The following is a 12,313-nucleotide window of genomic DNA, read 5'->3' as shown; positions in this document are numbered from 1 at the left end:
CCGGAATGGTAAAGTTGAAAGTGCTAAAGTTTTCAGCTGTGAGGAAAAAAATTCTGACTAGAAAGGTTTTGTGATGGTTCTATACTTTACAGGATCTCGCCCATGTGTGAAAGGTTTTGCTGGATGTTCATTTTATGCCTACTTAAAGATAAAGTGTAAAGTAGGAGTTTTGTTGATGAGAAATGCCTGAAGCATTTCAAACTGTGTTTATTCATATGCACTTACATCAAAGGCCTCTTTGTGTTTTTCATAATTTCACTTGGCATTTTCTGCACAACTCCACAGAACAGAGGGCTGAGAAAGGAAGGGAGAAAGAGAGAGAAAATAATTGGGCTTAAAAGTGGATGGATATTTCCTTTTATGTTGTAATGTAAAGAGACCTTAATTGTGCTTGAGCACCAAGATATTTCAAAACTCAGCCTTATCATCTCGCTGAGGATTCACAAAGTCTGCTTCACGAGAAAGTGCTGTTGTGTACATTTTGTTCTTCTCCCAAAAGAGAAGAGTACAGTATGTAGACAGGATCATGACATGAATCCTTGTAAGCATCAAATGCTATTTCCATTGCTTCAGGCTTATTGTCGTACAATCTATTTATGTCAACTGTAAGCTACGTCTTTGAATCATGCAATATACAGAACATGTTCGTGGCACCTTTGTCACGACAACCGTTTTGTCAGCAGATGTGTCTCACGAGCATAGCTCCCAACATGCATGCTGCTTGGCTTTAATGTCAATTCTGTGTCTCTCGGTACCTGAGACGTTTACTGCCTGTTACCTGCATCTGATGTTGCACAAAAGCCCAGTGCTTCAGCAACGCACCACATTTTTTTGGATCATATACCCCATTCTCCCACAAATGGGTCAAAGGCCACCTCCGATCTTAATGACAGTAACTAGAGGTGCTCAGATTGATCGGCCAATATTCACTCTAATTAGTTTGATCAGATTAGGCAAAACAAACAGCTGTCACTCATAAAGTGCAACGCTCAACAGACATGAGAAGGAACTGAGATGGCTCACTCGTCATTTTTTTCAATAAATACTTTGGTATTCTAATGTAGGTAGTTATTTGGTGGAAATGGCTAATGAGTGAGGCATCTTACTTCTCTTCTAATCTCTGTTGAGAGTTGCACATGCGCAGTATCGATTAAACATGACTGGCTGCATAGTGGGCTTCGCCAATCTGGCAGTTTTACCAGGTGTCTGATCAACATTAGCTTCTCTGTGATGCAAATGACGTGTTTGTGCTCTTGTGTAAGCAGCAGATGTTTTCGTTCTGCAATATCACCAGACTCCCTTTCAAATTGCCCATTTTATAGAGATGAAACTTTATAAACTTTGTGAAACGTTGTCTACAACTCTTTGCAAACGTGGGTGATGTACTTGTTTATTTGCATATAGTGCGGGGGATTCTATCACGAGTTGGCTGTCGGATCGGGTTGTCTAACCTCCTCTATTGCGATCCATTATGTTTGTGACTCCCGGGTGAGAGCCTGTCACAGCCCGGCAGGACAGACGCGGCAGGGTGCGAACAGGGCGCACGTTTCTCCTTTCTCTGGCATTAATGCCAACTTTGTCATCTATCTGTCATATGAAAACATCAGATTTCCACACAGTCTGAGAAAGTTTAAGTGTGTGTCCTGCTCGTATAGTTCAGTTGTAAAGTCCCGTCACTCCTTTAGCTGCTGACAGCGCAGATCAGACATGGGACACAGACACGGACTGGTACAGGAGTTTAATGTGGAGTTTAATTGAAGAAAAAAAAGAAGGAACAACTTGACAGTAATAATGGACATTTACTGAGTAGGATTAAAACCTGTAGTGTTTATTTGCATATCGGTAGCAGCCAATACTACTTCAAAAGATCTGTGATCGGCCCAAAAAATCCTGATTGCAACACCCTTAACAGTAACAGCAAGAAATGTTATAACGAGCAAGTGAATGACTAAACTGTGTGCTGTGTAGACTTCATTATTTCAGTATGATCTCAGCCTTGTTCCCTTCAGCTGTGGTCTTTTATGAACATGACAGTTCATGTTAATTAACTGACTGCACATCAATGTCTCATAATTAAATGGCAGATTAAGTTATCTCACAGTATATACCCACACCTTTAGTCTATACACAAAGAACATGTTTTATTGGAGTGTGGCATCATTGAACTGTAGTTGTATGAGATGTGTAAAGAACAAGAGTGTAAAGCTTTATTTGTACTTTCCCCCACAATCAAGGTGATTCTTGTTTTGACACTTGAGATCTCGATGGTGCATTAATTAGTAGCAATCCACTCATTTAACATCCATACAGTCAAAGCAAAGTGAAAGCACAGCTATGCCAACAATGCTAGACTTGCTAAATAGCTGCTTGCTGCCAGGCATAATTGTTGAGAGTGCATTAAGCTTTAAAAAAACACAAAACAACCCAAGTGTCTCACCATGGGGCTCAGACACTGATGGGAGCAAAACACACATTCTACATAAAGATGGGCAGAAAGATCATGGGGCAGGATCCACTTTGCATCATACTAATGAAAAGTACAGCAATGAAGGCTTCACTGATAGCTGAAGACACCACACACCATTCAAACCTACAACGTCATGCTCTCTGGGGTCCCAGGCACCTAAGAACCAAAAGGAAGAAACTTGTTTTGTATGTACCTCAATCCCTAAATGGAACTACAGACACTAATGTCGATTTGGGTATAAACGTTTGAGCTGATATCATACATTATAATGTTTACTGACCAAACAGGTTGTATCCTCTATATTGTATTTCATTTAAACTCTGAAAAATGTAAGATCTTTCAAGTTTTCACAAGTGATTCCGTTTGTGTATTTTGCAGGGGAGCTGTACATCGGTGGCGTGACGAAGAACATGTACAGCAATCTGCCCAAGCTCATTGCGTCCCGGGATGGGTACCAAGGTTGTCTGGCCTCCGTGGACCTGAATGGGAGACTCCCCGACCTGATCGCAGATGCCCTCCACAGGGTGGGTCAGGTGGAACGAGGCTGCGACGGTGAGTGGAGGAAGCAGCTGTCCATCACCCACAGGAACAGTTCATAAATTTAGCTCAAATAACTTCATGTAGTTTGCATAATACCCAATGTGTGTTTTACTTAGTTGTAATACATGGTACTTTTTCAGCTATATTTCCCTAATTACCAATGGCATTCATCTCATGTTCAAAACAAACGATAAATCAACAATAAGCGCTCCTGTGAATCAACGGGGATCAAGTTGAATTGATTTCAAGTGTTTGTGTTATCTTCCAAGGTGTAATCCAGTGTTCCGGGGGGGGGGGGGGGGGGGGGGGGGGGGGGGGGGGGGGGGATTGTGTTTTTGAAGACAACTTTATACTGATTTGTCATTAAGGATATCTCAGTTTGAGAACATGACAAGTAATCATAAGGAAAACAAGTCAGGAGTGCAGCAGCAATCTGCCTCTTGTACGATTTAATTTCAATCTGTCGTGTAGAGATGGATATAAAAACAAGTAGTTCTTGGTTTCCTAACTGTTTCACACACTCGTAATTATACTGTGCTAACTGTTAATTAAAAAGGTAAAAAGTGATTTTAGTCGACATATTTATACAGTACAATGACAATGTTTACATGCCACCTTTATTCCCTGCTTTAAACAGCTGCTCTGCCTTTTTCAGTTTTTATTTGTATCTATAAAGTGGATTTGTTTCCCTCTGTGGCCTGATTACACACAGCACTTCCACCTGCACTGAGCCTTCTGTGCAGAGACACCAGTACAGTAAGATGGTGCATTTTTCTGTAGCTGCCTGATATACACCAGTGACCAAGCCCAGACTTACAGCTCAGGGCAGTCTTTACAATCAAAGTCCCTGTCGTCTCTATATCCGCTCTATTGCTCCATAAAACCTGCATGAGTGTGGTATCTCTTTCCTCTAATATTATTGTCAGTGCGGCTAATCTCAGCGACACCCCCACTTTCATTGGCTTTGGCTTCATCAATCTTGCATTTGTTTTGTTTTGTTTCTACGTCTGCTGCGCTCAGTTCACCGTCCTGTCTCCAGCTACATGGCTTCTGTGTTGAGTAGTTAATCCTGAGTATAGCAGCACATTTTGGGTGTAGCATTTTCCCCTTCCATACACCCCCCCACCTCCGCCGCCACATCTCAATGGCATACTGAGCGTTGGAGAGCACATACTTGATTTCCCTGAGGACTGCACCGGCCGACTCAATGCAGCACTGATCCAGTGCTTTATTTTTCTTCTTCACTTGATCCTTAATGCTACTACTTCTGCCAGCCAGTCTTATTACCTGCCTACAGTTACACACTACAATTACTTGGCTCCAAAGACAGTTTAAAACTACATTAAGTTATCATATTGACTCCTGCAGGCACCTGAAATGGATGCGAACATTATTGTGCCACGGAGCTGAGCATGTGTAATTTAACAGTTATAGAAGCGGTGGACCTTTTTGACAAATAGTAGGACACCACAACCTGAGGCTGTTGCAAATGTATTCCCTTGTTGATATTGCAGGAATACATCAAAAACTGTTTGAATTTTTACTATAATCATATTCAGAATATTATTCTTCACTCTACACTAAAGATGCCAAACGCTGACATCACATAACAAAGTTAAAACTATAGCAATAGTGTTCTAGTTAATCTATCTCCATCAACTGCTAGTCAGACCTTTGGCTGTGCAGGAGTCCTACAGATGACTCTCTTAAAATGCAGTGTTATTCTGCGGATGGACCACTGCCAACATCCTTCCTGACTTGGCTCTGAGGTCACTGTTGCTTGAGGACTGGGAATACAGAGTGGTCAGAGGTGGCTGCTGGTCCAAGTCTCTGTAGACCTAAGGCCAGACCAAGGCCAGAACACTGAGCTTGTTCTTGTGCCTCTGTACTAGCTCAGCAGATGATAACGGCAAAGAACATGATGTGGAAAAGGGAAGGAGACTGAGACCGAGAGAGTCGAAGGGAAGATACACAAACAGTGTTGCTGACTCACTTAAAGTACAGTATTTAAAGTATAAGAAGAGTTACCAAAAAGTTTTTGCTGTTCAACATTGAGAGCTAAAGTTGTCTATCACTGCCTACTTATAATCAATTTAGTTTCACTCCCAAACCAACTAACCAGGCTATTCACAGTGATTTAAAAACTGGATTTAACAGTTTCACATTAAACATGTCTCCCTGATGAACACGGGACATCACTTTCTTTTTGTCTTCTAACCTAAGATTCAGACGTTTGATGACTAAAATCCTTAGTCTGGGTAAAGGTTATAGTAATAAGGTGATAAAAAGTGACTGTGACGTGACTTTGAAATGCTATAAAAACAGTTGACTGTGGAATCTTTAATGTGCAGCCATTCTGCAGACAGACGGCGCTGATGGAAATCTCACTGTGGCTTACAGACGTCTCAGTTGCAACACAGCTGTTAGTTGCAGACGCAGGTGACAGCAGCCAGGAAGTGGAGATTTGTGTCCACGTTGGTCTTTTACAGCGATGTCAGGCTAACCCCCTCCGTATATTGTCCAGTATTTTCCTGAACGTTTGGAGCTAAAGTGGCAAATGGAGTTTTATGCTCCAACAAACATGAGGCACCTACTAACAGGTTCTCAGGCAGCCATACAGAGTTAGTGTTTGGCCGATCAATAGTTGAAAGAAAGGCAGGGTAAGTGATTACATTACTTTATTAATTATTACAGTGTGCTTAATTAGCGCCTCAGGGGGGCCCTTTATTAGTGAGTAATAAATGGGGCAATAAGGTGGTTCAGACGTACTAACAGAACAAGCTGATGGAAACAGAATTCAATTTGGGTGAACATTTTGGACCAGAGTAAAGTGAGTAAAAGCTCTCATGGATTGTTTATTGTTTTGGGTTTTATTATTTTTTTTTCTTTTGGGCTCTGGGGGGAGGGGGTGGCATTTTTAATTGGGCCATTTGTTAAAAGCATAGTGAGATATCGGTTTATCTATGTGGAAACAAATGAGTCTGGCAATGAACCATGGCTCTTTGAAAATGTTTGTGTTTAATTGAGATTTTAATGAGAATCCCCACCACCACCGACAAGAGAGTTACCACACATGCTTATTTTTAGACACATTTCCTTGTCTCAGATTTGATCTGCATCCTAATCTTTTATCTGCCATTCAACTTTTATATCTTATTTTCAAAACAGCTATTTAAAATTAGGGTTTTCTTGAAGGGAAGATTAACGATGATATAGTATTAGCCTATAATAATACAGAGTCAGTTAGAGAAAACACTTGATCAATTATTTTCCGTATCATGTCAGCTCGTGTGATGAAGCCTTTTGGGTCAATAGTATATACAATGTGGGGAGGTTTTCATGGCAGTCTGTCACACTACCTATCTGAATAAGTGGCTGGAATTCCACTGAGAAATTACAGCGGTGGAGTCTCTAATTGACAATTTAAATGTCTTCATCCATCCATGACCATGGGAGGGAACAACAGGCGAGAGCGCCCTCACGCCTTCCCCTGAACACACACACACACACACACACACACACACACACAGATAGATGCTGAACTGCAACTACCTCGAACAACATTAATTTCCAATGCAAATTTGCCCCATGTCCTCCGATTACACAGGGTTTCAACCTTGAATTAATGTCAGATTTAATCTGAATACATTTCTAAGCAACATTAATCAAATCATTTTCAGTCTATGGATGAGCAGCTACTGAGTTTAGTTCTCGTAACTGGATCTTTTCACACAAGTATTAGAAATATGAGATTTATTTTACGCTTTTCACACAAACAATGATTTCATAACAGTAGATATAAAATGCAATGGATAACTCTTATGTTTAATACAAATAAACTAGTAACACAGTGACAGGGCCTTGATACTCTGCAGCTTATGTGGATCAGATGGGTAATTGGTAACTGTTCTTTATTTACACATCCAGCTAGCAGCTAGCAGCATGACAAATCCATCAAAGTAGATTCCTAACTCCTAGGTTTAATATCAATGCCACTAATGCTCAATGGTTTGCATCACTTTGGTTGTTAGTTGTGTTTGGTTTGTACAGAGCTAATAGTGGCCTCCCTGTCACCTTTCACATGACGGGGGGCTTGAATGCAAATGTCATATGTTCCTAAACGGAGCCTTAAAAACCCTCCTCAGCTGCAACTACCCAGAGAAGTGGACAGCCAGCAGCACTGCCTGAGGGGTTTGTGTCTGGCTCAGCTGAAAATGCTTTACATACTATGCCACACTCCTCATTACTTGGTTTCTGTGCACCATGCGTGGTCCCTAACTTGAATTCCGTGTATGTTGTGGACTGTTAACTAAATCCGGAACTGTTGCTTTGGTCCTGCCCTCAGGACCCAGTACCACCTGTACGGAGGAGTCTTGCTACCATCAGGGGGTGTGTCTCCAGCAGTGGGAGGGCTTCACCTGCGACTGCACGATGACGTCCTATGGTGGCTCATTCTGCAATGACCGTAAGTGATATGTCTTTAATGTTTGGTTTAAGTGTGTATGGCTGGAGTGAGTGTTGCGGGTAGATATTTGCAGGGTCAGATGTATGCTGCTCCTGGTGCTTGTTTTCTTAAAGCTGCACAAGACACTTTGCTCTTCTGCTGTTGAAGTGGCAGTGAGAGACTACATCTGAAAGTTCCCATTACTCAATTAATCAAAGTAATTGAAGTACACAGCACAATCTGTCCTCATTCATGTTGCTTGGGTAACCATCATTGGTGCGTCCAGTGCTCATTTGCATCTCTTTAGGTGATCATTTGTGTGGATCTTCAGGCTCTCAATTAGTGGAAATGGGATGCTCCACTCTTCTACAGCCTTAATCTTTCATTTAAGCTGATAAGACAGTTGTATCTCTGCATGCATACATATATGGCCATGTGCAGCTTTAACAGCACTACAATTAGAGCCTCACAGATCATCTCTCACATCGCCTAAATACCAATAATTTGACAAACTTGACAACATATTATGACTAACTTGCTCACATGTTACATATCAGTATTGTAGGCTACATTGCACTCAACATGAACTCCTCTGTAATGGTCTATTTCTCGCACATTATACATAGTAACGCCTCAGATTGTACAACTCTGACTTTGCCATGAGATTGGTTCCTCAGCTGCTGAGGCACTGCCAACACATGCTGGGATGAGAAATGGTGATTTAAATCCTAGCGGCCTCCTGCCATGTGGTCACCTGCTAGGCGGCTGGTGGCAAGGAAGAGCAGGGAGGTTTGGAGAAGGGGTGAAATACTTCTATTACAGTGATGTTGTTTATTTCAGGGGTTTTAAATGCTTCTTTTCCAGGCTGATGGTAAGTGCGTACATATGGCTTTGGTTTGAACCAGCTGCATTTAACAGACTTCATCTTTCACATGTTGATTACTGAATATTAGAAATGTGCTTATAAATAAAGAAAATATATTTACTCATTGACATTTAGCTTAAATATTAAATATGTTTTGGCAGTGGTGGAGTGATATGCCTCGTGTTAGGTGTTCAGTGTACTGTCTCATCTCATTAGCAATGTTCAAGTTTTAAAGATAAAATGATTTGGTAAGATAAATTATATATTTGCAGTGCTTAAGATCTCCTTATGTAGCAGAGCTTAGCTTGGTAAGGTAGAGCATGTGTACAATTAGCATTCCCAACTCCTCACAGGCTTGATTTAGACAGGGGCAAAGGCAGGGTGACAGGCTAATAGACTTGTTTGCATAAGTCTTTGTTTGCTTATTAAGCGGTTTGTGCTGAGTTAAGCTCTATCACCGTCACGTTCTCCTCTCTTGTTTTTTTCTTAAGCACCCTATGTTTCATTTGTGAAGTTATGAAGTTTATCTGTGACTGTTGTGTGCTGATGCTGTTGTCACGTTGCTGCCATGTTAGCTATACAGAATATGACGGCATGACAGTCAGGGGCTGATTAGCAAGGTGTTCCTTTGGCTCTTGGAAGACTCCAGCAAGGAGGAGGCGATAATAACTGCTCTGTCGGCATGACAGCCTTGCTGAGATAAGCAGAGAGATCCCTCGCTCCTTGAGAGAGGAGTACAAACGATGAAGAGAGGAGAGGGGTGCTGATTCCTGCAGTGGGCTTTTGCCTATGGGGAGTGTTAGCGGTTTTGCCATGCTGGTTTCACAGATGACAGTTAAAAGTGTATGGCACCAGGGAGCATAGCAACATGGGCTCTGTGGAAAGACATAGGAGATGTGTGTGTGGCTTTTGAGTGTGTGTGTGTGTAGAGTGGAAGGAAGGACCTCAACAGCAGCCTGATCAAATGAATTGTATAACTGCATTTGAGAAAAAGAAACATTAAAGCAGTCTGCACTACAGGCAGCCTTGTTAAACCGTCAAGTCCAAATCATCTCAAACTAATGAATATGATTAAGTATCAACACTGACTTATTATCCTCTTTGTTTCTGATCATGCAGTATGAGCAATATGTGAAATGGGCTGCAAGTTGAAGTCCACTCTTCCTTGCTCCTCTTGGTCTTCTTCATGTGCAATGTTTTCTTGATGAGGGGCTGCCACACTACAATATCACACATCTACAATGTCTGAGAGAACAGCCACCACCTCTTACTTATTGATGAATGAGGCCAATTTGAAAATAAGACTGGAAAGGCAAACCAAGTTTATTCATAACTTCAGTGATAATTTAACATGACTAGATAACTTTTAAACAGCTGGAAGAATAAATATAAACACCAATACATTTTTGCATACATTATGTATTTTATCCCAAAAGTGTTAGTGTGTCAGCCTCTGTCCCAGTGTGCATGCATTGCTAAAGCTGGTTTGTATTGCTGCATGTTCTTTCCTTCCTGACAGCAGCTGCACATCTTCAGGCTTTCCTTCCTGGCTTCATATCTGCCATCTTGCCACGTTGGAAGACTTTATTTCATCTCTTGACCTTGACAGCCGGCTCCGAGTTGAACTTTTGGCCCGTTCTCTTCCTCTTTCTTATCTTCGCGTTTCCTTGCTCTTCGCCGCACAGGCAACCTTCTATCCTTGAGCCTTTTAAATGAATCAACATTTGTCGCAAACTGTCAACCTTCAGAGAATTTCCCTTGAGCCTCATCTGAAAAGCAAGGTAGGACTTAATACACTGGGAAGCATTTTTAATTTATGAATTCATGAAATCGATGTGCCAGTTTGGCAGATATTGCATCATTTTTGTTTTCGCAATAGAAACAAAGGACGTGAAGTGTTTGATCACAGCCCGGTTCACAGGATTACACTCTTGCTCGCCGTAGCATTCCTCTGTTTTCTGTCATGTGCCCTTGATGTGTCTTCTACCTATGTGAAATGCAAAGTGTTGAAAGGATTTAATCCCTGTTTTTTGTGTAGTTTATTTTCTGTAGCCACATAAACCATATAGCTTGTATCCTACTTGTCTATGCCTGCATGCATAATGAGAACGAGACCGGGATGAACAGGTGTATGGGTCGCATCTCTTTGTAGTTTCATATATAATATTTTATAAGGATATGTGTGTGTCACCAAAAAAAGAGGCAGAAATAAGGCCACTAAAATGAGTCATAGAGAAGTAAGCTGCCACGTGATCACACTCTTTGTCGCTCATTCAGCTTCCACACTTAAAACACTGAAAATATAGTGCATACATATAGATAGTGCACACAAGCACTTTTTATGTAACCAGCCAGGCACACATTTGTTGGCCACACGTACCTTTTCATGCTCTCTGACCTCAATTCCAAAGTTTCTTTTTTTTCAATTTTGCCATCAAAGAAAAATTATAAAACTTTTAGTGAGTGATCACCACTGAGTTAATAAGAGTTTAGTAGGTGTGTGTGTCCATGTGAAGACGACACTGCTCAAATAAAAATATATACCTGTGAAACTGACTGGTCTTAGACTTAGTGGTCCATAAAGTATCAATGAAGCACTCGGAGCCAAGTTTCACATGGTAAACATTGTTCGGTAGAGAAATGCCTAAGTCTAATTTCCTCAGTTTAAGCTCAGTCATTTGTTTCACTCCGGCTAGAAAGGTTGTCAAAGGTATTGACGCTGCAGTTGTTATTTATGAATCCTGATTCACGGTTGAACAGAGGCGATATTATACACAGAGAAGCTTCTATTGTGCAGCATTTTTCCTCACCGACGTTTCATACCAGATAAACTGAAGTAATTTATCTCTATTGGATTTTTATTACCTGCTGGACATAAGCCAGTCATATTTGTCTCCTGAGATATGATGGAGGTTATGTCTCTGACTACATCTATAGAAGCACTTCAGCAAACCTGTACATTTAATCTTTATTTTTTAATCATATTTGTAAATAAAATAGCATCAAATTTGAAAAGGTTATTGAATCCTAGTGTTGCCTAATTGGAAAGGAGGATGAGTCATTAGCTCCATTAGTCCTCGTCTCAATGGAGTGTTAGTGTCACATTATTTTCTAAATGCTGTTACAGAGACTGCTCTTCTATGCCAAGAATAAAAGCTTTCCAATAATCAAACTCACTTAATCAAGTAATTATGCCCAGCTATGAATCCTTGAATTTCTGGAATGATTCTAAATCTAATAAAGGGACAGTGGCCAGAGGGACGGGCAGAGGACAAAGGAAGGTGACATGATGAGATGCTGGTCGTAAAGTCGGATTACTTTAATGTCATCTGCTCTGGTTGACATAGTTGAAGAGGCTGAGGCCATATTCAGTAATTTGAAGATGTGGACTTCTCTCAGGCATTATTTAAAGCATGCTTCTATGTTTTTTTCTCCCCCCCTGTATCATCAAAAATTCAGATGTTTGTTGTAGATGTTTTCTTTCCTCCTTAATTCCCTGGTCAAGAAACTATTTTTGAGCGCTCGCTCTCAGCCCCACCCCCATCGCAAAGCTGCACGGGACTGCAAACTTCTTTTTACATTGGCATTACTTATTGATGTGCATCCATCTGACACGCTACATCGGAAAAGGCACTATTGAGAAAGCCAAGCTGTCTGAGTAGCAGATAGTTTATACTGGATGTGATCACCATGGCCGAGGGTTAACGCTGTTGCCTTGCATGGATAAAGGGAAGAAGCCGCATACTGCTCACTATTTGTCAAGTTGTATATGTAGCAATGCTGGTGAGCTCAGAGCATTGTAACAGTTCATACTACGATGGTTTTTGTATCAAGAATATTTCTGAGGCTCAAATCCAAGTGGAGAAGTTCCCATGTTTTTAATAGTATAGCTTGCACATCTTCAGTTACCTCTTCTGTCGGTCACTTTGCACTGACAGGCTGACCGCATTACACTCGGATAAGTACTGTGTGTGTGTGTGTTTGTGTGTTTGTTTGT

At 41.1% G+C, this 12,313-nt stretch overlaps 1 protein-coding gene across 1 annotated transcript in view; it reads left to right on the top strand.

The window, feature by feature from the left end:
• Nucleotides 1–12,313, top strand: part of nrxn2b (neurexin 2b) — a 617,697-nt gene that overhangs the window by 356,498 nt on the left and 248,886 nt on the right. Inside the window, 2 exon segments of the mRNA XM_034615320.1 lie at nucleotides 2,846–3,019; nucleotides 7,353–7,472. Coding sequence (XP_034471211.1) covers nucleotides 2,846–3,019; nucleotides 7,353–7,472 — 294 coding nt within the window.

The sequence above is a fragment of the Hippoglossus hippoglossus genome, chromosome 18 (assembly GCF_009819705.1).
Source record: "Hippoglossus hippoglossus isolate fHipHip1 chromosome 18, fHipHip1.pri, whole genome shotgun sequence".
In the NCBI taxonomy this organism is placed as follows: domain Eukaryota; kingdom Metazoa; phylum Chordata; class Actinopteri; order Pleuronectiformes; family Pleuronectidae; genus Hippoglossus; species Hippoglossus hippoglossus.
This window is presented reverse-complemented; position numbering and strand designations above follow the sequence as displayed.